Source organism: Dromiciops gliroides, chromosome 4 (genome assembly GCF_019393635.1).
Source record: "Dromiciops gliroides isolate mDroGli1 chromosome 4, mDroGli1.pri, whole genome shotgun sequence".
Classification (NCBI taxonomy): Eukaryota; Metazoa; Chordata; class Mammalia; order Microbiotheria; family Microbiotheriidae; genus Dromiciops; species Dromiciops gliroides.
This window is the reverse complement of record NC_057864.1, coordinates 421,805,787-421,831,973: the sequence shown is the minus strand read 5'-3', so window position 1 is coordinate 421,831,973 and position 26,187 is coordinate 421,805,787. Positions and strand designations below refer to the sequence as shown.

The window sequence follows — 26,187 nt, the reverse complement described above, 5'->3', positions numbered from 1 at the left end:
TCTCTTAGAGAGGTTAAAAAAAAGGACCTTGGTTCTAAAGGCACAAAAAAAATCTTATGATGAGATATGTGGTTACTTACTGGCACCTAGGTGAAACGGTGGATAGAGCTCTGAGCCTGGAGTCAGGAAGACTTGAGTTCAAATCCAGCCTCAGATATTTACTGCCTGTGTGACCCTATGCAAGTCACTTAACACTGTTTGCCTCAGATTTGTCATCTGTAAAATGAGCTGGAGAAGGAGATAGCCAAATACTCCATTATCTTTTCCAAGAAAATTCCAAATGGGGTCACAAAGAGTTTGACACAACCATAACAATTTAAAACAACAATGTGGTTACTCCATCTTAAAATGGGTAATTATTGAGGTCAAGATTATTTAAGATGATTTCATGTTGTAAAAGATGAAGGAGTTCAAGAATAGCAAGATATCATAACTTCTGAGTTGGAAGGGCCCAATGAATCTATCTAATTCCACTTGTTTTAATCCTTCAAACTTCAATATAAATCTAAATACTCATTGACTTATGACAAATGTGGACACAAGGGTGATAAGCTAAAAAAATGGAAAAAAACATAGAAAAATATTATTTAAAATTAAGAAAACAAATGGTCAAAACATTTAGAGTCCCCAGAAGTTTCATTTTCATAAAATTAATACTTTATTCAAGAAGATATTTGAAAGACACAGGATGTGGTAAACACTAAACTACATTAGGAAAAAAAATAGGTGGCAGTGATGGTGGCGGGTTGGAAATGGTGAAGTATTTGATCTCCATTTTTGGCACGCAAAAAGACAAAGTCAACTGTTCATTTTATTTCAAAATAGGAACTTGTCATCATGGAGACAGATGTTCTCAGTTGCACAATAAACCAACCTTTAGCCAGACCATTGCCTTCTTGAACATTTACCGTAATCCTCAAAACTCTTCCCAGTCTGCTGATGGTTTGCGCTGTGCAGTGAGTGATATTGAAATGCAAGAACACTATGAAGAATTCTTTGAGGAGGTTTTTACAGAAATGGAATAAAAGTATACTGAAGCTAAGGAGATGAATGTTTGTGATAATCTTGGAGATCATCTTGTAGGGAGTGTATATGTAAAGTTTCACCATGAAGAAGATGCAGAAAAGGCTGTCATTGACTTAAACAATCGCTGGTTTAATGAACAGCCAATTCATGCAGAGCTTTCACCTGTGATTGACTTCACAGAAGCTTGCTGTTGCCAATGTGAGATGGGAGAATATATTCAAGAAGGCTTCTGTAACTTTATGCATCTGAAACCCATCTCTAGAGAACTACGGCAGGAGTTGTATAGGCATTGTCATAAGAGATGGTGGTGGTTGGCAGAGGTGATGGTAGGAAAGTACCACACTCAAATGGCAAAAAGCTTCTAGAAATAGCCTTAAGTGACTGACACTTGATCTCCATGATAAGAAATGAAAAATGACAACCAAAGGAAACAGTAGTTTAAACTCTTTTTTAAAAATGTCACAAAGTTGATAACTTAAATATATAAAACTATGAACAATATAGATGAAAGCAAATATAGAGCAAACATTATTAACATCCAAGTTTAGAATCAAAGCTCTTGCATGGTAGATATCCACATGAACCCAGTCTTTTCCCCCAGCACCAACAAAGAATGTAGATAAAGATCCATTGAACTTTGACTTGAGTTATGTAGCTTTTTTGTACACAAATGAAGAGATTTACGATAGCAATATAGAGCAAGGTCCTCGCCAATAGATATTGCAGAAAGGTTATCCTTAAAGAACCCAAGCCATATTGACCAATACAAATCATGCAAGGAAATCACAGAAGCAATGCCATATAGCATTGCTAATTGTAACAATTTATCACCTATAGAATAGTTAGAAAAACAAGATCTGATGTCTAAATTATTCCCATAAATTAAAACGCAGAAATCTCTCTTTTACAACTACAGGACACTCCTCCCAAAGATATATTTTAGAATTCAATAAATAAATTATACTGCAACTGGAGCATTAACACAGAAAAAATTGTTCTCCACAATTACTGGATATAACAGTCATCTAAATAATTTAAGGACAACTTTCTAAATAGATTTTTCTATACTACAATACCAATAATGCAATCACCAAATTATGTTCAAAGAAAAACTTTCAATTTATAGAGATCTAATTAAAGAAATTTAAATCCTCTGAATATCATCCCCATAATCCTATTTTGTCAATGCTATTGTCCTGATTTACTTTCAGTGAACCTATAGATAGTCAACATTTTGTCTAAATATGTAGTATTCCATAAAACACTAAATATAAAAGATTAATAGCAGTACAGGATTTAATATAGGACAATTCTATCTGAATTCCATAGAATAAGACAATTAAATAATAATAACAACATTTATCTACATTATTTAAAAAATCACTTGACATGTACTATACCATGTGAGCCTTACAAAATTCTTGCATGGTAAATAATAAAGGTACAGCTAATAAATGTCTGAACCAATATTGAACACAGTTTCCTCCAATTTGAATTTGGAATGAACAAACCCAGTTCTCCACCTTCTAGCCTTGTTCTTCCCATTGTTTGTGTCTTTCTTATATATTTGATTATTGTTTTTACCCTTCTAGGCATGTGTTCAAATATCTGATAGAAATAAAATAAGTTTAATATTTATAAATGTTTCTTTCATGGTAACCCTCTCCATACAAAAACACATTGGCATTCTCTCAAGTTCTTCCAGTTCCCATTTTGATTGGAGCTCAGCAAAGAGGTCTGCCCACAGTGAAATGTTTACAGACTCAGCAAAGCTTTGGACAAGATTGTATAAATATTTTCTTTTTAATTTTTACTGTTTTTGATAGTGTCAGTTGGTCAATAAAATAACATTTATTAATCAACGACTATGTGCCAGGATTGCTAGTCCCTGGTAATAATATTTTCTTGGATTACTTTTTTCTCTTCTCTCCATATGAGAGAAAGACAAGTGGATAAGACTCCATGCTTTCTTTCTGTCTTTCATACCTACTCTGTTGTTCTTATATCATAGTTTCTATTGCCCTTCCTTAGAAAAATTCCTCAGATGTCTAAAGAATATTCAGTCATCTTTTTTTTTTCAAAAGCAATTTCAGGGCATTTTGCTGGTCATATGCTCTCAATGACTGTTCATTGTCTCTATCTTCATTTTCCCAATCACCTTTCTCTCTCCCAAGCCCCTTTATTATTTTCTGATCTTTCTTTTGCCTTTTTTTCCAATGTAATGTCAATTCTTCCCAAGTAAACATATCCCTTCAAAATTGCATCTTCCTATGCCTACTTAAAAAAGGTTGTTTTTTTTTCCTCCAGATAAATCAAATGGAAATCCCAGCTACTTAACAGCAAAAGAGCAAGAGCTGGCATGATTTATGTCTTTCTCATCCAATAGCAGTATCCTATATGCATTAGAGCATAATATCACTGGAATTACTCCAGCAGGCATGGGGAGTAATCTCTGTGAGTGGCCAGGGTCCTCTGAGCCTAACCTCTATGCATTGGCAGATAATAACTGAAAATGTTCAATTATTTGAACATTTGAATGCTAATATTCTCATTCCTGAGACATGAGGTTTGCTGATAGTAAGAGAATCACTGTCTGAATATGGAAAATTTACAATACACAGAAGGCAGCTTCACTTTAATTGTATATTAAGATATATATATATATATATATATATACACATATGTGTGTATTGAGAAACTTAAAAATAAGACAAATTCATAGAATTATAAAGCTATAACTAGGGACCTCTGAGTTCAGGAAGTATGGTGCAAGTGAAGCTATTTGGGATCAATCAATTAATAAATATTTATTAAGGGACTACTACTTGCCAGGCACTGTGCCCAAATGACATCATTCATATTTGTAAAAATTGCTCAGGACAGGGACATACCCATGCTTAGTCTGTCCCATTTCCTTTCCCCTACCCCCTCTGAAGCCAGCTATGTTACTTTGCCCAAGTTACTTAATTTCTCTAAGGTTCAGTTTCTTTTTATGTAAAATGTATATAATATTTTAATAATGATAACAATAATAATACATTTTGTAATATCTAGCTAATAGAATAGCCATAAGTGATTCTTTGAGTACTTTAAAATGTATATAAGGGTAGGGCAGTTAGTCATGAAAGCAAACACATTAACATATAAATGATACATAGAAATAGCAATCCTTCAGTGGTTATTTAAGGCAAATTAATTCAACAAAGTTTATTAAACAGGTACTTTGTGTAAGACACTGAGCTCACTCTGACAACATAAAGATAGAAATGGAACTATGCATTTTTGTTTGTTTGCTTTTAGTAATAATAGCCATTATTTATCTAATGCTTTAAGGTTTGCAAGGCACTTTACAAATTTTATCTCATTTTATCCTCACTACAATCCTGAAAATTTGGTGCTATTATTATCTCCATTTTACACATAGGGGAACTGAAGAAGCTAATGGTTAAGTGATGTGCTTCTAGTCACAGAACTAGATACTGTCTGAAGCAAGATTTGAATTCCAGTCTTTCTGACTTGAGTCCCAGCTCTCTTTTGGTGGGGATGCAAAACATAAATGGATAATTAAATACCAAATATGCACAAAAGTACTCACAAAAGGAAGAAAACATTACTAACTGAGATAATCAAGAAAGGCCTAGTGAGTAGTCTTTGGGCCATGCTTCGAAGTAAGTTAGGGATGCTTTGAGTCCGTGGCAAAATTGGAGGAAATTTTAGATGTGTGAAATCATTTCAGCAAAAGATGGAAAGAAGGCAATGGAAGGTCATATACAATGAATTCACAAGAGTACAATTTGATCTGAATGGAGGAGGTGGAAAAGGGAAAAAATGCAAAATAAACTTGGCAAAGTAAAAGAGAGCTAGATTGAATAATGTTTTAAACACCTGGCTGAGGATTTCTTGTCTCTGAATTCGATGAGAAAATTTCAGTAACAAGCAAGAAATTTTGTATTGTAATATAAATAGGTGAGAAAACACGTGAGAAAAAGAGCACCTTAATTTGAGCATGAGAGGCACTTCAACTATGTGCTACATTATCGTGATATTTTATTTCTAACTCACAACTGAAAACAGTGCTGTTTATAATAAGTGTTATATATTGATTTTATTCAAACTATAAACATTTGGCATTGTTGTTCAATCATGTGTGGCATTATCATTAAAATTTAGTATCGGGTGACATTTTTGAAACACAGTAAAGCAGGATTATATTGATGAGTTGCAAGGTGTTGCATTATCCAAATGTGACGAAAGCAACACAAAGACATAGGGAACATATACTCTTCATCTTATATTTATTATATCATTAGAAATGTTTGAGTTAGCTGGCCCCTCCAGAATCAATAATATCTTATCTGGAAGGGAAAAAAAATCTATACAGTTTTTTTTAATCTGTGGTGTGTGTGTGTGTGTAGTGGGTGTTTCACGTCCTGTCTCCATCTTTCTCTCTGCCTCTGTCTCTGTCTCTCTTCTCTCTCTGTCTCTCTTTGTGTGTGTGTGTCTGTTTCACTGTGTCTCTCTCTCTGCCTCTCTCTGTCTGTGTCTGTCTGTGTCTCTGTCTGTCTCTCTGTCTGTCTCTCTGTCTGTCTCTGTCTCTGTCTCTGTCTCTGTCTTTCACTATTTGGGAAGCCTTTCAACTGAACTTGCAATCCCATTGATAAGTGGCTCTGAGTACATGCAGAGAGCTTATAAATAGGAGAGTAAATCCAGAGAAGCATGAATTAGATCTGGTGACATAATGACATTCTACTTCTTCATATATACTATTAGATGTTAGCAATTTTTGTTCCTGCTATTTGTTTTAAAAAATAGGAAACTGCTATGCATGCTTATAGTCAGTCATGTCTTAAAACATAAGATGTGCCAGGTATTTGACAATGGTTTTTATGCATGCAGAAATAAACTTTATTTTACTAGTACCCTGTAACTTAAGAAGAAAGACTTCAAGTTTAGAGGTAGTAATAATGAGATCAGTCATTCAATAATATTTAATGATCAAATGAGATAATATATACAGTGTTTTGCAGCCCTAAGTGCAATAAAAATGTTAGCTATTAATGAGCAAATAATGTGTGAATGTCATTACAGCAGCAGTGTGGCACTATCCAATTTAGTTCTAATGGATGGGACACTGGTCTAAAAAAAAGCAAGCAAGAAATTAGATTCTTTTCCTGACTGCATCTTCTCTTAGATAAGTAACATATAGTATAGCTCAGTTTCTCTATCTGAAAAACCTCTTCCTTTTTGTGAAAAAAAAAAGTTGAAAAAAAATCTGTGGATTTATAATGTGGAAAAATATAAACCAACATGAAGGTCATTTTTTTTTTTACATTTTTATTCATGGAATTCAAAAAGGGTGCGTAGGGAAGACAAATAGTATGGGACCTGTTCACTAAGGATGTAAGAATCCCTTTTCACAGTCCTGTAGATATTCTTACCCACAACCCTACCTACTGTTCTGATCATTCACTGGCACTGTTTGGCACCTTCAATCATATTGACTTTTCCCAGCATAGATAAATTAGCCTGCTGGCAGACTATGGTATTTCATTTTCACTTTGGGCATGATAAAAGAGTCAAAGTAAATCTTTAGAGAAAGAAAAACAGGAAACAGCCCATTGTCTACAGAATCTTCATATCCCATGTGGTTATGGTGGGACACGGAACTTAGTGAGAGAAGCTTCTTGCAATTTCTATTCCTCAAATACCAGTATAACACCCAGTTCCTTCTAAGTGACTGAGTATCTTTCCAGTCATTTACCAGCATGTAAATCCTTGATAATTGACTCTTAAGAACTGCATAATATATTCCATGTTTCATGTAAGGGAAAATAACAACCTTATGCTTGTTTAAATGGTATAGTATTTTACAGTTTTTTAGCTAGAAATGTGATTAGAAGATAGAATCAAATGCTCTCTTGGAGAAGGCCTTTTTTGTCTAATTTTAATTTTTCTGTCTTATTTTAGATGGAACTTGCTAAGGAAGAAAAATGTGAATGTTTGCCTTTCCTTTCTCCAAGAAAGGTTATAGTACAAGGTGGACGAATTGTTGCTATGCAGTTTGTTCGGACAGAGCAAGATGAAACCGGAAACTGGAAAGAAGATGAAGATCAGGTAGTCCACGGAAAGCAGACGTGGTCATCAGTGCATTCGGCTCAGTGTTAAGCGATCCTACAGGTACAATGATCAGTGATTGTGATGTTTAACATAGCTGTTTATTACTTTAGTTCTGTAAAACTTCAGGGAGGTTTTTTTTGTTCAGTTTGATATTAATTTCCTTCCCTTGACATGAAAATCTGGCAATAAAATAGAAAAAACCTTAAGAATGGCATTTAATTATTAATTTGGTTGGGTTTGGGGGGGGTTCGTTTTTTTGCAGGGCAATGGGGGTTAAGTGACTTGCCCGGGGTCACACAGCTAGTAAGTGTCAAGTATCTGAGGCCGGATTTGAACTCAGGTCCTCCTGAATCCAGGGCCAGTGCTTTATCCACTGCACCACATAGCTGCCCCCCTAATTATTAGTTTTAAATGGTAACTGGTGGAAGGATGTCATCCAGAATCATTGGTAGTGCTCTAAGTGAAGAAACAAAATTCTTTTGTTTTATAGTAACTTATTTGAATTCACTCTTGTTTTCAACCTGTGACCATCATATCTCAAACTAAAATGGTAAGAGGAGAAGGAGGAGGAGGAAGAGGTAGTGCTAGCATTTATATAATGTTACAAAGAGCTTACAAGTATTATCTCATTTCAACCTCATTACGACCTTGTGAGGTAGGTGCTATTTTTAACCCTATTTGACAGTTGAAGAAACTGAGGCAGACAGAAATTTAGTGACTTGTAAAGGATTATTCAGCAAGCATCTAAGGCTAGATTTGAACTTAAGTCTTCCTGCCTCTAGTTCCAGCTCTCTGTCCACTACACAACTTAGCTCCTGAAATAGAATTTATAATATATATTAACGATTCATATTAAAGGCATGAGAATCAGACCGAAATCAGAGACTCATAACCTCTAAAGTATGATTTAAGTCACATCTTCAACTTGAGATATGCCAGAGCAGAAGAAGAAGAAGAAAGAAATTTTCATTTCTCCTGTGTAGCATCTGATAGTAGTGCCAACGAAGTGAATAGCAAAAAAACAATGGAGGAAGTCAAGGTTGCCTTATTTTCAAACTGGCTCATCAATGTTTGACTAGGCGGAGATAGATAATATTTCACTGCTCATAAAAAATATGGTACTTATTTTGGGCCAGTATGAAAATGACCTCAAAACCAAAACTCTCAGTATTAGATATACTGTTTAAAATTTATCATGTTTGTAATGTGACAGACACTAACATTTCTTTCTGTAGAGAGGCTAACATAGTCACTTACCCCAAGTCAAAGATTGAGAAATTTCTTGAAAACATTGGAATCTAAATCTGTGTCTTCGATTATCTACTGGAGAAAAATTGTAAAGTTTACTTAGAGGCTGAAATATTTCTAGATTAAGGAATTATGTGCTATAGTGTAACATTAAGTTACTTGTACAAGTCTATTAGGCGGTATGTATCATAGGTGGGACTGGAACCTGGGTCTTCCTGAGTCTAAGGCCAGCTTTCTACTTGTCATGACATGCTGCCTCTCAGTCTTTAGATAATGGTGAAAATTTAAACTTCAAAATATATTGGTTATAAGCAAGAATTATTATACCTTCCAAAAGTCTTTGGAAGAATTCAGGTATTTGGTAGTATTTAGGGTAAAATATTTCCAAATAAATAGTGAAGTTTATTTTTCCATTTATTTTTTAATTCAGTTATGAGGATACAGCCTTTGTAGTGTTTGCTAATTTATTTACTAATAACGAAAGTTAATTGGGTGTAAAATCTATTTATGTTTACCCAGCAGCATTTAGGAAATATATATATACATATATGTACACGGATTATGTATAACAGTTGCTTAATGAATGTTTGGTGAATGAATGAAAATCCTGCTAAATATATTATGTTCAGTTCAATTCAGCAAACATCTCTTGTGTAAATACTGTTAAACTTCAGTGACTCCTTTGTTGTCTCTGCCATGAAATGCCAAACATGGCCCAAATAAATGCATTTATTTTTAGAAAAGCAATATGGAACCTCACCATTTGAAATTTTTATAATCGGCCTTCACCTTAACTTCCAGATGTATTTTTTTTATATTTTCCTCATAAAAGCCAAACTAGCCCATTTTCTCTTCCTTGAACTCAGCACTTCCATCTCCCATCTTTGTGCCCTTTCAGATATCCTCCTCTATGCAAAAAAAAAAATTTCACTCCCCAAGGCCTCCCCACAGCCTCTCAGAAGCCTTTATGTTGGTCCCTATTCCAAAAATGCCACACACTCCTCCCCCAAGAAAAGTTTGAGGGACAATAAACCCTTTTAATAAATAAACAAACAATCCTCCTGTTTGTCATATCTAAAAATAGATTTCTCATGCTGCACCTTGGACTATATAACTCGTTGTTTCCTACTTACTTTCCTGTTTTCTGCTAACTTCACCCTATATCAATTCATACAAGTCTCCTTAAACTTTTTTGAAATCATAATTTTATCATTATTATGGTGCAATAATATTATATGTATATTCCTAGTCATTCCCCAATGATGGGCACCTACTCAGTTTCTAGATATTTCTACTATTTCCATATGTTTGCACATATAGAGCTTTTCCCTCTTTATTTATTACATTGGAGCATGCAGTAATATGTTTCCTGGGGGGGCGAAGGGGATGCACAGTTAGTGGCTTTTGTAACATATTTCCAAATTATTTTCTGGAACATTTGACTTATTCTGAGATTTAGTAACAATGAGCCAATGTGTCTGTTTTCCCTCAGCCGAAGGGGTTAATTCTTAACCACAACAAGGGATAAAGGAGATTATTTTTTAAAAGTGTGAGATAATTTGAATTGTATGATTTAAATGCTTTTGAATGAACAAAATTAAATTAGGATGAACGTGAAGTGATTAACAAGGAAACAATCTTTGTGTCAAATATCTCTGATAAGGTCTTACATGCAAGTTATATAATAACTAATAAAAATATATAAACCAAAAGCCATTGTTCAGTAGCTGTTTTCCACCATGTGGGGAAGAAAAACAGTTCTTCAGATGAAGACTTGTAAACCATTAACAATCATCTTGAAAGGGTGCTCCAATCCCCCATTAATAAGTGAATTTAAATGAAAACATATCTGTTTCAGCTCACATCCAAAAAGAAAATTGTCAAAGACAATGAATGATGGGAATAATAAACATTGTAGGAACTATGAGAAAATGATGTGTCAGTGCACTGCTTGTAAAGTTGTGAATCGTTCTACCCACTCAGGAAAACAAATTTAGAATTATGCAAAGAAAATGATTGCAAGGTCCATAAATTTTGACCTTGAGATTCTAGTGCTATTGCTGTATCTACTCCAAAGAAGTTGATGAGAAAACAATGGCCCATAGACACCAAACAAATTTATAGTCTCACTTTTTTGTAGTAGCAGAAAACATCAATGAATGACCATGAGTTGGAGAATGGCTCAACAAGTTTGTGGTTGACTATAAGTGAATATTACTGGGCCATAAGAAGTAATGGCTGAGATGATACAGTGAAATGTAGAAATACTTAAATGCAAAGCAAATTAAGCAGAACTTCTAACATTGTAAATGAAAAGAATAATTACAACAAAGGAGTGGAATTTGAGTACTGTAACATTACAATGATCATTTGGCTCCAAAGTAGAGATATGAGAATGCACCTTTCCCTCCCCTTATTTTAGGAAGTTTGGGAGGTTAAGACTAGATGTTAGATTTTTTTGATATACTGGCATGTTTTGCTAATCTTTTCCTCCCTTTTTTATTCTTTGTTATAACACATAGCTCTCTGCGATATGGAAGGAGGAGGGATAGATTGGGAATGGTAGGTGATGTAAAAATAAAACCATTAAAATTGTTTTCTTTATAAAATTGAGAAACGTGTATTTTATTCTTCCTGAAATAGTTGAAAAGTTGAGGATATGTCATACTTCCATCATGTTATTTAGAATACTTAACACAGTTAATGGGAAACAATTTCTTCACCTACATAAAACACAAAAGTGTTCAAGCCCAAAGAGTAACCAATCTAGTTGTGAACTTAGATTCCATTCCTTAAATGAGGGTGATATTTCAATATTTATTTCTGCCATCTCCTGAAAGTATCTTCAGTCTTGAGTCTTTTCTATTTCTTCCTTCCTCTCTTCATCCAAAGATTAAATGTTTCTCATCTTGGGGGGGGGGGTCTCTTTTTTATCCTCTTGTCAAAATATTGTACTTCCCTAGTCCTATCTTCCTTTCACTGACTTCTCAGATGAGTGGATATACCTGTATTCTCCATTTGCTTACTAATTCATTCCTTCATTGAACCTCTTAAATCTGACCTCTTAGCTCTAACCTCATCCATCTACTAAAATTGAACTCTAAAGGTCTCTACATCATTCTTGCAATTTCAGTGACCTATTAGCCCGCATCTCCTTGGTTTCTATAAAAAGTTCTATCATTTACCATTTTTTAAACATCCCTCAGCTTCCATATATCTTCCTAACTTTTTCCTGATTATTCTTATTATAGTCTTCTACATTACTCATCCAGGCATCTTTTTCCACTTCCCAATCATTCATTATGAGCTGTCCTTCAATATATATATATTGAATCAATATATATTGAAGACAGCTCATAATGAATGATTGGGAAATGCTGTTCTTCTTCACTTTTATTCTAAGATGGGTTTTACCTTTGAATTTTGCTCTAAATGGTTAGTTACTGACTGCATATGGGCAACTAATTCTCTCATGACTTCTACAGTTGTATTTTGTGTAGGTCATTAACAACTTCACAAGTCTCTTAGAAGAAAGTTAATATGATTGGGGCAGCGGATTAGTAGGTAAGAGTGTAAGACTGGGAGTCAAGAAGAACTGAATGAAATTCATCCTCAGATTCCTACTAGTTTTATGACTCTGACAAGTCATCCTCCATATACATAAAATGGAGAAAATAAACACCTGCTTCAGTGGGTTGTTGTGAGGATAAGATGAAATGATATTTAAAGTGCTTTAAAAACTTTAAAATTTTTTTTATCTGATGATGATGGTGGTAGTGGTGGTGGTAATCTTGATGGAAAGGTATGAAGTAGCCTAATAGTTGCAAACCTTTGTAATCTTTTATTCTGCCATACCCATATTTGCCAATCTAAGTTTTCAACAATGAACTCGGTGTAATAAATATTTGTTCATCGTGAAAATTATCAATTACACATAAATGCCTCAATCGAGTAAAGCAAAGATAATTGGGATCCCATTTTGAAACTATCTGTGCTTTTTGGAATAAAAGTGCTAATTATTATATTATTATTACTCTTAATAATTAACAGTAAACATCATTACTGTGCATCATATTATTTTTTATGTTCTCTATTGTGTTTGAAGCTGTTGAGCAGGAAATAGAAACAAAGGACTACATTTTAGGTTCTCTGCATGCAGAAAATATTCATGAATATTTTGAGTGCAATTTAATTGAATTCCTCATTAAGTAGTTTGTCCCAAATTCTAAAGCATCAGTGTCCAATTTCAAATTCAATTGAGATAATAGAACTGTAGACTTTTTTAGTATCTCTAACCAGTAGACCTCAAAGCACTTGCACCTTTTTAATCTCATATATCCCCTCTAATTCCAAATTGTATTGAATTGGTATATATTATTCAGACTGATTAAATGAATGACAGGAATTTAGTCACAAAGCACCTCCAACTGGCAACTATTCTTCCTTGCCAGTCATAGCCAAGCCCTTTTCTTGGAAATTTACTTGGGAAATTATCCAGCTTAATGAAGAGTGAGCTTGTTCCCCAACAGAACTTCAAGGTCATCTAGGTTGTTGCCTTGTATCAGAACCAATTTTAACAATCTTATAGCTTGTATATAGGCCTTATTTCTTTCTTTTTTCTAATATGAACCAAACAGCTATGTGAAGTCCCTAGGGCATGTCTGTTATGGAAATTTTTTAGGGATAGATTTAGGAGGATTTTTTTTTTTTTTGCTGGGCAATGAGGGTTAAGTGACTTGCCCAGGGTCACACAGCTAGTAAGTGCCAAGTGTCTGAGGCCAGATTTGAACTCAGGTCCTTCTGAATCCAGGGCCAGTGCTTTATCCACTGTGCCACCTAGCTGCCCCCAGGAGGATTTTTTTTTTAATTCAACATTCTTTCCTTTACTAGAAAGCCAATTTCAGATTAAAACATAGGATTCCTTTACTCAACTGATGCATTGTTATTTTGCTGTGGCTTGCACTTAAAAGAGGTTTGTCCACTATGTCTTCATTGATAAATCATTGCATCTTGGATTGCTTTTCTAGAAGGTCCCCTTCTATGTTTGCCTGCCCCCTTTTTATTCCTTCACCCCACATAAGCACCAGATCTCACACACCCTTTCTTTGGAGATCTTTCATTTAAAAAGGTTGTCTTAACTTCACATATGTCATAAACCTGAGTTAACTTAAATGTATTAAAGGAAAAGTTTTGCTCATCTTAATATCCCCCATAGCTACTCAGAACAGTACATGTGGTATAACTGTTGTTGTCTTCAGTGGCTTCAGCCATGTCCAAGTCTTTATGATCCCATTGAGGTTTTCTTGACAAAGACAGTGCAGTAATTTGCCATTTTTCTTCCCAGCATCATCTTACAGATGAAGAAACAGAGGCAAACAAGTGAAGTGGTCTTCTTGACTTTTTGCCCAGTACTCTAATACTGTGCAACCTAGCTGCCCATAATACCATGTAATAAGAATTTAATAAATATTTCTAGATGTGATTTATTCTGTTTTACTCATTTTGGGGGGAAAAATCTATACCAATCATAATTTCATTAAATCATATTTAGTAGGAGAGAAGTTCTAATGAATTAAATTTTCTTTTGAGACTTGATCTCTATGTCCCTCGGGTATAAAATGCAGTGGTCATTCATGGTCCAATCTTACTACAGATAGGCAACAAAGCTTTGAAGAAGAGCTTCATTTCAGACCTAGGCCAATTTGTTCTTACCTCAGGCATCAAGTTAATACCTGAACTCCAAGGAATCACCCTACTAGTGCTGGATTTAGTTTGGACATTTGATCCACTTAGCCCACTATAAGCTTCAAAACTCCTGAGCTCATGGGATCCACTTGCCTTAGCCTCCTCAGTAGTAGAGACTACTAGTGTACATTACCATATCCAAGCAGTTAAATTTAATAAGCATTTATTAAGCACCTACCTATTAAGACATTTACTAGCTTTGTGACTCTGGACAAGTCATTTGACACTGTTGCCTCAGTTTCCTCATCTGTAATATGAGCTGGAGAAGGAATTGGCAAATCACCCCCAGTAGCTTTGCCAAAGAAAACCCCAAAATGTGATCATGAAAGAGTCAGACAGGACAGACAGGACTGAAATGACTGAACGACAAAAGCACAAGCATTTGCCAGCTCTAAGACTTAGTATGATATAAACACCATGACAAATAAGTCCTTTTCTCAAGATACCACCATCTACTAGAAGAAAAAAAATGTTCCCATGAATGAAGTACAAAATGAATACTAAATTAATCACACTAGGAGGAAGGAATGAAATTCTCCACACTAGTAGTATATTGGGCCGCATGTAGGAGGTAGCACCTGAGTTGAACTTTCTTAACTGACAACTGCCTCATATGGTCCTAAATGAATGAAAGTATGATTTTTTTCTCCCTACAAAGCCTATGTAGTTGAGTTTTTTAATCCAAGAAAAGAAAATGGTAGAAATGCTGAGTTCTCTTTCATCCTTGGGTATTCTCTTGGAGCAATCTGTCCTTGGCATATTTTAGGGACATTCTAGGTATTAGAAGGAACATTACACACTCCAGGTGTATGTAGACTCTTAAAACCACATTTTAGGGGGCAGCTAGATGGCGCAGTGGATAGAGCACCGGCCCTGGAGTCAGGAGGACTAGTTCAAATCCGGCTTCAGACACTTAACACTTACTAGCTGTGTGACCCTGGGCAAGTCACTTAACCCCAAGTGCCTCACTAAAAAAACACAACAAAAAAAACCCACACATTTTAGGTGTCACATATGAATTATATGACTGCCTCGTGATACAGTGAACTATGTCATAATATGTTCAGCAAATATGGAAGAGATTGAAACAGATCCCTGAAAAATAAGTTGACAAAGCACCTCCTTTCACAGTCTTAAATAAGAGTAAAGCAGGTAATTTAATACAGTGATTAACTCATGCACAATCACAAACAGATATAATACTAATACCTTTTTGCTCAGTTTATCTGCTGTTTAAAAAAATAAACTCCAGATTCTGAGCAAACTTGTTAGGTTTTCTACAATTTTGTGATAGATTTTTAAAAAATTAAATAACAACATATACACAAGTTTCTTGAGGAAACCTTGCACTTCTTCGAAAACTACCATTTAGTTGCTCCATATTTATCTCTCCAGAAAGGAGACATATTTTAATTTTCATCTATCCATTTCCATCTTTCAGAATTCTCTGGTCTGGCTATGGCAAGTCTTCTAGTTCAATTTTTTAAAATCCGTTTATATATCCCAAAGAAATTATCATCTTTTATATGGAACCTTGGGAATATTTGACCTCAACATGATAGAAAACTATTATTTCTAATATAGCCTCGTGTAGCTCTTACTGTTTTATGGACTGTCATTGCATACCTATATCTGATTGTTACAGAAATATATTTATTATAATTATTAATTGGTTCTGCAAGTCATCTATGAAAATTAGTAGTATGCTTTTTGAAAGTTGTGCCATAACTAATATTTATAGTTATGTATATTTTTATGGCATTTGGGTGGTATATGATTTGTATTTATCTGTTGTTCCATTACTTATGTATGTGTGTGTGTGTGTATGTATGCTTCATATCCATGCAGTGCAAAGGAATCTAGAGGAAGGCTAAGGACTTTGGGGGGACCACCTAGGGCAGGATTTATGGGAAAGAACTGGAGAAGAATAAAACAGGATCAGGACAGGAAAGCATGTATAGGGGGGTGATGGTACCCTCGGAGAAAATACCACATTGATAAAATTCTAGCTCTAAAAGAAAACAATATTATTATAAGATAATGCCTTAAGTCTTTTTTTTTCTTTGACTTTGAAAGGGTTTGTTTTGTGAAGTCAGAGAGAGATTTTATTAACTTTTAGTTGTAGAAAAGGACTATTAACATCGCAGAAGCATTATATGATAATGTTGATATTTATTTAAATAACACCTATTTATCACAGGAGAGGTTTGTGTTGTACACATGAAATAATTTTTCTCAGCACCATAAAGCAAATACATGTAAAGTAATGCCTCATTTAGCCAGCATAACTGGGGAATGAGCTATTTTCAAACAAGTGAATTTTCAAAATAACTCCTTGTCTCATAGTATTGCTTCCATATTTTTTCCACCCTATTAGATTTTAAGCTGCTTACAAGCAGGATATGTGTGATGTCCATCTTGGTATCATCATCTGTATTGTTTTGGCATATAGTAAGTGTCTAAAAATATTTGTAGAGTTTCAAATGCTTGATTGTAAGACGGAAATGTGGTGCATTTGATGATAATATGTTTATTTTGCTTATTTAAATCATTGTGATTAATTTTTATATAATATATTGAATATTTTTTGGTAAGTGTTACCTAGTCCTGGCACTATGTTTAGTGGAGTGACATTGAACTAAAACAAGGCATGTTACCCCTCTCTTTTCTCAGGTCCTTCACTTTTGTGTTGGGGAAAATAATACTTGAATGCCCTACCTTAGAGTATTATAAAAAAATAACACCCTTAAATTAATCACATATATAATATATTATTGAAAACTTTCAAATCAGTACCAATGGCACTAGCACTAATATTCCAAGCCTTTGGTAATTTCATAGTTGTGAGCACTTCCCTCATTAGGGTACATCACAACACCTCCCCTTCTTTGTAGATAGTCTTGGCAAGTATCTCTAGATGGATGGAGAAGAAATAAATCAGACCTAGATGCCTGAATATACGTAATGATATCATGTGATTATCTGGATAAGAATGTAAGACAATTGAGGGGAAGAACTGTTTCATGTTTATCTCTTTTGTTTCTAAAACAGTTGCTGGTCCAGAGCAGACACTTCATAACCACTTGTTGATGGAGTGATTGGTCTCAACATTGTGTATGTATAGTTCTAACCCTAGGAAGTATGAACCAACCCCATTCTTAAGGTCAGAGACTTTGTATATGATCTCCTACTTTATTTTATGGATAAGAGACAAAACCCAGAAGATTAATTAAGTAGCCCAAATTCACACAGTCATAACTATATGAATTTTATGATAGCAGATGCATATTCTGTCACCAAAATTATACTTAAAACCTTGATTGATAGATTTGATAGATGCTATATTTTTATTTTAAGCAGAGTAAAATGAACATATTTGAACCTCTTCCTAATGTGACTCCATGTCCTTTCTTTCCCAGTCCTAATAGTATTTTTTCCCTCGCTTGCATGTAAAAATAGTTTTCAGCATTCATTTTTTATACAATTTTGAGTTCCAAATTTGTCTCCCTCTCTCTTTCCCCCCCCTCCCCAACATGACAAAGCAACCCGATATGGGTTATATATGTTCAATCACATTAAATATATTTCCACATTAGCTGCATGTCCTTTGTATGAACAACTTTGACCAAAATAATTTTCACTTCCTTGAGGTCTCAGTTTCATATTTAAAATCAAGAGTCAGTGAAACTGTATGACTAATAATTGGCTCCAGAGGAGAGATTGGGAAATGTACTTCTCTTCTTCCTTACAAAGTGGGGAAAGGAGGGTCCTATGTGTTTAGAATGCTTCATATACCATCAGTGCATTAGTTATTTTTGAATAAACCTTTTTCCTCCCTTTAATTATTGGGGATGACTTTCTGGAGTTCAGGATCTAGTGATATATCTAGAATTCTTTGTGATATGAAAACCAAAGGCATCATATTTTTAAACAGGGATTTTGACATAATGATCCCTTTAATCTCGAAGTTGTATTTATCCTAAATCCTATCATTTTCTGATCACAGGAGCAATAATTCTACCAGAACATAATACATTAATGTTCACAGTATGTGTTGAGACATAGGGCAGTTTATAAAGTTCAGTTAAGTGGGTGGAAGCAACATGGTTGCAGTGGAAAAAATACTGGGTTGGCATCTCGGTACTTGGATTCAAATCCTAGGTCTGCTAATTGCTATCTGTATGAATTTGGGCAGTCACTTAAACTTTTTGGATCTCAATACCCTTCTCTATAAAATGAGGGTTTGGATATCACCTCCAAGGTGCTTTCCAAGATGAACAGTGGGGTTTGAAATACATTCTTTGTATTATGCCTATACACACAAATATGTGAAACCACATTAATTAACAGCATTTATTAAATACCTACACTGTCCAAGGCACTGCACTGGGGATAGAAAGAAAGAAATGACACAGCCCTAGACCCCAAGTTGTTTTCCCTTCTATCTTGCCAGATAATTAAATTGTACTTTTACTTCTAGAGTTAACTAGAACGCAAAGCAGTGCATGTGTAATTTTCTCTCGAAAACTAATGTTAGCCATAAGATTGTTGGAATGTACATTTAGAGCTGGAAGAGACTTTTAATGGCTATTGAGTTCATCCCTCTCATTTTACAGATGAAGAAAGTGACTAGTCACACACCTAGTACATGTATAAGGTAGGTCTAGATCCCAAGCCCTTCTAACCTCATATTGAAGTGCCCTATCATTATGCCTCTCAGCCTATTCAAGTATAGGAAAATCATTATAAATTTTGGCAGATAATAGGAATTATTTTTCTGTCATCTAAATAGGAAATTGCTCCTTATCTTAAAAATAGTAGAACCAAAGTATCCTACATTTCTTACAAGATAAGAATACAAGCTCTTATATTTAAAAGGTGATGAAGTAGAGAACTCTTTGGAAAAAAACTTTACATTTCAATAATAAGTCATTTTTCTTCAAAAGCCTGGCTTGATGCAAATAATGTAAAGCAGACTACACTTTGTCAAGCAAGGGAAAAAATAGAACTGATGACAATGCTAATAGTGATTCAGCATGAGGTTCTATTGTGTCACTTGGAAGAGTAAACTTCCAGGTGATTGGACTCTGAGGATATAGCCTGGAAATGTATGATTTCTTCTCTTGGGAAGACTTCTCATGCAATTTCTTAAGCATCTCACATGCTTTTCTGCTAATTTCACTAGGGATTAGGGATAACAAGGAAGCCCAAGCACAGTCATTTCTGAATTTTAATATATACATCAGCAACTATTCCCTTGATGGTGTTAACTGCAATTAGTTCTATGGGGGCACTCCTGCAAGTGAGAGGGGAGATTGAGACTTTAAAACCCTTCATCAGTTCTTATGTTAGAATGCCCTTGGAAAACTTTTTCAAAAAATTCTCATGGGCTTTTCTGCCCATATCATCTTCAGGTTTAGCTTTGATTCAGTAGGTTCCATGCCGAGAAAAGCTATTGCTTCCTGGATTAATTTTACATTATTCTGCCTTGGATGTAAAGCTCATTCGTCACCTGAAATAGCCGGTTACATATACATGACTCTGAGACAGGTTACTCTGTGAAATGATTCCTTTTGACCTTAGGAAAAATCCAAACCCTTCCTTCCTTCCTTCCTTCCTTCCTTCCTTCATTCCTTCCTTCCTTCCTTCCTTCCTTCCTTCCTTCCTTCCTTCCTTCCTTCCCTCCTTTCTTCCTTCCCTCCTTCCTTCTTCCTTCCCTCCTTCCTTCTTCCCTTTCCTTCCCTCTTTCCTTCCTTCTTTAATATGTATAAAATACATAAAAATTTAATGCAATTTAATTTTGGGGATGGGTGAAGCACAACCAACAGGATAGAGAGTTGAAAGTAAGGAAAAGCCTCCTATAGAAGGTTACATGAATCAAACTTGACAATGAACAAGAAATTCCAGATTCCCAGGGACAGTTTTATAGGAAGAACCTTCCAGACATGATCATCTAAGGCCACTTCTAGCTAAAGCTTTTATGGCCTTCCATAATCTTCAATTGTCCCCATGTGAAAAATGATGAGAATTGCATATTCTTTTTTCTGTGTTATATGAATGTGACAATACTATTATGTTGTAAGAAAGGAGGAATAGATGATTTCAAAGAGTCATTGAAAGACAAATGAACTGATGCATAATGAAGTAAACAGGACCCATAAGAACAAACCCCAATATTATAAAAAGCAATTTTGAAGACATTTACAAGCTAATGAAGAATGTAATGATCAGAATAATAAGAGGAATTCATAGAATAGCAATAAAGCTGTAAAGACAACTTCTAATGCTGTAAGAACCATGATCAGTACAATGACCATCCATGATTCCAGATGATGGATGATTAGCCATTATGTACCTTCTGACAGAGAAATAATAGCTCTAGATTTATGGTAGAGGACTGAGACAATTATATGCATGCATGTATGCATGTATGTATGTAGACAACGAGGAATTCATTTTTGCTTAATTACACATATTTGTTACATGGAATTTGTTTCTTCTTACTCTTTTTTTAGCAGAGATTATAAAGTCAGGTCTTCTGACTTCTTAGCTCTGCACTTTCTCCTTTCTAAGAGAGAGAAAAATGAACTTCTAATTAGGTACTCCCAATGTGGAATGTTGGATGTACTTAAGATGAAGTCGATATATTCATAGTGTTGCTAAAATATTTGGACCTTGGGGGAAGCTAGGTGGTGCAGTCATAAAGCACTGGCCCTAGATTCAGGGGGATCTGAATTCAAATTTGGCCTCAGACACTTGACACTTACTAGCCGTGTGACCCTGGGCAAGTCACTTAACCCTCATTGCACCCCCACCCCCCCAAAAAAACCTAAAAACCAAACCAAAATAAAATATTTGACCTTGTTATAAGAGGCCTGTGAAGGGGAGTGAGGTGTGTAATCTGTACGAGTTTGTAATGTAAAAATGAAAAACACTAACAAAAGTTTAAAAAATAAAGAAGGATGATTGTAAGGGTGAGCTGGGATATAAGCATAGGGACTCTGATTCCAATTGTGCTAGTCTTTCCCAATACACCTAGAAAATTTGGGTGTTGCTCCTATATCCACTGGAGTTATGAGGTATGGTTCACAATTCTTTAATTTCAGATGTTATTGACTCCACAGAACTGTACTATTTAGTAACTTTAGCTTATAAGTCACAAATTATTCCTTTCGGCTCTTTGTTGGATCTATTTTTTAGTTAATATAACATAGGCTACATTTGTACAACTGCTAAATTTGACAATCAGTCTTGCTTATTAATTGCTTTTTAAATCTGTATTTTTACACAAGAAATGTTTTCCTAATGGTACTACTGTACACAGTGTTGTTTGTTGTTTTTTCTGTGTGTGTGTGTGTGTGTATGTTCTCAGGGAAAATGGGAAAGTGTTTCCCATGATGCATGCTTTCCTTTCTGTAAAAAATATGTTGCATAAAAAAGATGGTAGAGTAGTGAATCCTTATGGAAATAATAACTTTTTTGTTGAACTCACATTAATAGTAATGGAAATATTTCCCAGGTTTTCTTTGGGATTGTTTAAGGGAGACAAACCGATAGTAGCTTTGAAAGCTATTTTGAATCCCAACATCACAACATGTAATGATCTGCAGTAGATGTGTTTGGAGCACAGCATACTTTTTCTATAATTATTTTACTTTTCCTAATAACCGCATTAGAATAGGATTTTTTCCCTAGTGGATACTCCATTCAGAGCCTCTGCTTATCTTTATTTGCCAGATTTCACTAGTGGTTGATATCAAATCCATCCTTACAGGAGACAGTTGAGAAAGCAATAATTGCCACCAAATCAATGATTTTATATGCTGTTCCCATACACTAAAATAGAGGGAAATACAGAAAAATTGCATTTAAATGTGTTTCATGTGAGAAACAAGATATAAATGGGAAAAATATACTCATTTCATAATGTGAAATATTATGCCCATACATGATACTAATAGTATTTACAATTGACAAAGTATTCTACATTCTCTATACAAAGCACTTTCCTCCCAACAACTCTATTAGTAGGTAGAATAGGTATTTATACACATGCATGTAATTATATGACATATCTCACAAACATGCATATCATTTCTTTTTTATAAATGAGGAAACTCATTTTTTTATATAATGAAGTCAATAAATTGACGTCCCCATTGTCACAGGCCTCCTGATGTAAAGAGCCAGGTCACCAAGCCCCTGGTCTTTTTATTCTAGTGCCTTTTTTTACTCTCATATTCTAGAAGATAGCTAAATAGATGAAAAGATGAGATAGATAGATGATAAAATGAGATAGATAGATAGATTAGATAGAAATTGATAGATGAGATAGAGAGATATATAGATAAAAATAGAGATTGATGGATAGAGAGAGACATATAGAGATAGAAAGATAGAGATAGTTCATAGATAAAAGTAGATAGAGATTGATTGATGGATAGATAGAGAATAGAGATAGATATAGATAAATGATAGATAAAAGTAGGAAGAGATTGATTGGATAGAGAGGTAGAGATAGAGATAGATAGATAGATAGATAGATAGATGATAGATAGATAGATAGATAGATAGATAGATAGATAGCTAGAAAGAAATTGAACCTGTACTTCATTAACCACAGTTCGTTCTTTTTTCAAATATACATGCTAGGTAAAGTACTATGTAATTATACTTTTCTTATGAATCCATATTAATTTTAATTTCTAGTACAGTATGAGTGTTAGTCTTTGATGTGATGATAAAAATATTATCCATATGATAAACTTGTAAAACAATTATTTAATTATATTCTATTGACCCTGTGAAATTCTTTATTTTACTATTGGAGATAGAACCCACTCTTAACCTTGGAAAGTTTTGTTTCATTTTAATGCCAAGTTAGAATTTTATTTTTTTTAAATATGGACAACATATCTACCTAAGATAGTTCATCTATTGTATGAGACATTTATGGGTAAAGGAAGGAAAAGACATTTCCAAAGCTGTTGCTTGCTGCTGCTACTACCACCACACCACCACCACTACTACCCACTACCATCACCACCACCATATAGCTTCTTGGAACTGTGCTAACTACGTTTTATAAGATTTTTCTTCAGAGTACCAAAGTACCTTCTTCAAAGGAGTCACGAAAACCAGGGTTCAAATCTAGCCTCAGTAACTTGCTGGCTGTGTGATCCTGGGCAATTTGCTTCAATTGTAAAAGTGGGATAATAATAGCACTTGTCTCCAGAGTTGTCATGAGGATCAAATGCCATAATATTTGTAAAATATTTTAGAACAGTTTCTGGAATAGAGTAGGCACTATTTGTATCATCATCACCCTCATTATCATCACCGCCACCACACCATCATCATCCTTAGATCTTCACCAGCCCTCTTTAGTAGGTGCTACTACTATCCCCGTTTTGTAGTTCAGGAAACAGAAAAACAGAGGATAAGTGACTTACCAGTGCCATGTATCTAGTATGCGTCTGAGGTCAGATTTGAACTAGGGTCTTCTTACTACTTATGAATGCAAAGAGACACTGAATCTCATTTAAAAATCCACCAGATAAGCATCCTGTTAATAATAGCTTGCATTTATAGAGTGCTTTCAAGTAATTGTGCCAACCTTGATTATATTGTGACTTGTAAATGGAACCTGCATTGATCTAGGTATTGGCATTTTTAGGAAAGAAGTGACAGAAAAATTAATGTGGGGTCACTTTACTGGTACAACTTAAACTTTATATTGTTCATCTCCAGCTTGCCTTTTCTGTCATTAGTGCCACCAAAAGTATGGTGTCCTGAATAGGGCCCCAAACTCAAAGTCAGGAATGAGCCTTCAAAGCTATGCTGTCTTTTTTTAGCTGTGTGACCTTGGACAAATCACTGAAATTTTTGAGCCTAATTTGCCTTAGTTGTGTTTCTCAGGATTCTGTTTAAGAATAAATGGGTAATATGAGTGATTAATACATATCAAAGTGATTTGTAAAGTATAAAGTGAAAATGTTTAGTGGCATTATTATTATTGCTGCTCATCCTTTCAGCCTTACCTCAACTACTGTCTCTTCTGTAGCATTATACATTATATTCTGGCTGTTATAGACAGTGATTAACCAAATCATATAGCAAATATTATGTATGCTATAAAATCAGTGCACTTCATTTATGTTTTTTCTTCTCATTTCCCAACTAGAGTATTGTCATTGTGAGAAGGCAACATGCCATACTTCTTTTGGCCATCTATAGTGCTAATAGAGAAATAATGGTATACTTCAATGTGGGTATTCATCAATATAAGTATTCCCTCCTTCGGTAGACATAGAACCCCATCCATGTCTTACCATCTAATATAATCCTACCCATGTTGTTCTAAAGGTCCACCACAGAGGCAGAAGCTTTCTTTCATGCTTTTGTACATTTCATAGGGGCCAATGGGGCATTCAAGTTATCTCTTATCCCTTTCCCTCATCCCATTACCAGCCTAACTTCTTTACCAATTGTGAGTTTTCTTGATTATGTCCCTTATAAAATTCTTGTAAGAGATCATCAAAAATCTTCAGTTTATTTTCCTATAGTCTTCATCCCTAGTGTGAGATTTAAAATTGGATATTAGATCATAAATCTCCCCTACTTAACCTTTCCCTTAATTTATCTCCCCAGACTAGTAAATGGAAGAAGCTTCTGGTTTTCTAGATAGAGCCTTTATTGTATACAAGGTGTTGTTGATTAGAAGGATAGGAAAATAGAAATACAGTACAAATCGTCTTAAATCTAAGCTTAGTCTATATTCATTATAAAAACTCACCAATCCGAAAAAGACCACCTTTGGAGAGAGAGAGTCTGTGCCGGCGCCGTCAGGAGTCCCGCCAAGCAGGCAAAAAGAAAGCTACTCCTACTCCCCCCCAAGCTGTTTTTGGAAGCTTATTTATAGATCTGGAACAGAGGCGGTTCTTACACACTGCTTCAAGGTTATTGGTTGGCATCATCCAAATCCATTGTCTTTGAAGGTGTTCTCAAGTTGAGTTCACAGTCTAGTTTCTGAGAATTACACCTTCTTAAGGGATAACCAGGTATGATCACAATCCAATTAACTTGATACAATCCAATTAACTTGAAGTAGGCTTAATCAGCAGTCAATCACTCTCACTTGATTTAATCAGTCTTGATTAATCTCCAGGTGGGTCTTTGAGTATCTGCTAAATCCCATTATTTTATCACATTCCCCCTTTGTTTCTTCTAGGAACAGGTGTTCCTTGATGAAACAGTAAAAAATAATTAAGTCTTTGGAGTCTTTTCTCAGTTCTCTTGTCTTCTTGGAGTGGTAAGATGTCATCAGGAGGAAGCTGGATTCTGGTCTGGAAAGCTGGATTCTTCTTCTTTAACTGAATTGCTGGATTTTTACTAAACCTTAGCATAGCGTTGTCAATGATCAAATTTAGTACATTCCATTACATTCCCTCCTTTATATAATAGAGAGTTGAGGTAGTTATGCAATCTATAACACTTCTTACCACCATGTGTCTGGATCAAAGCCAAATTTAGTAACATGTTTATGTCATCTGAAAATGTTATGGAAAGGTTATCATACCACATCTCATGGTTTCGAGACATCCAGTAGGCCATAGGTGGATGGATTCTGACTATGCCATCAGACTTAGTGAAAGAAAAAGAAAACTTTTAGAAGGGTGAGAGGAAAGAAACTGGACTGTGTCCAGCAATTGTGGTCTATATAGTTGCCATCATAAGCAAACCATAGACTTACATGTACCTGTCTCTCCCTCCTGTTGTACATATATTCTCTACAGGGCCTATATCAAACTCATTGTAAGAGCAGTTAGTCTCTGAGAGATAAGTTTCCATAATTCATAAATCTCATATTAATTTCACCAAAGACAGTATGATGGTAAAAATGCATGTTATGCTGCATAACTGATGATGTACTTGTTATATATACAATAATTCCAAACCATACCCACAATGTACATAGTCACAATGACATGTAATGATATATGAATGTAAATGACTGATAATATTAGACATTATTACATAATCTTTTAGCAA

General features: G+C 34.8%; 1 protein-coding gene and 1 pseudogene across 1 annotated transcript in view; both read left to right on the top strand.

The window, feature by feature from the left end:
- Window positions 1–26,187, top strand: part of DPYD (dihydropyrimidine dehydrogenase) — a 1,058,206-nt gene that overhangs the window by 475,909 nt on the left and 556,110 nt on the right. Inside the window, 2 exon segments of the mRNA XM_043962696.1 lie at window positions 6,994–7,144; window positions 7,147–7,203. Of these exon segments, the coding sequence (XP_043818631.1) occupies window positions 6,994–7,144; window positions 7,147–7,203 (208 nt within the window).
- LOC122753513 lies at window positions 753–1,391 on the top strand (annotated as a pseudogene).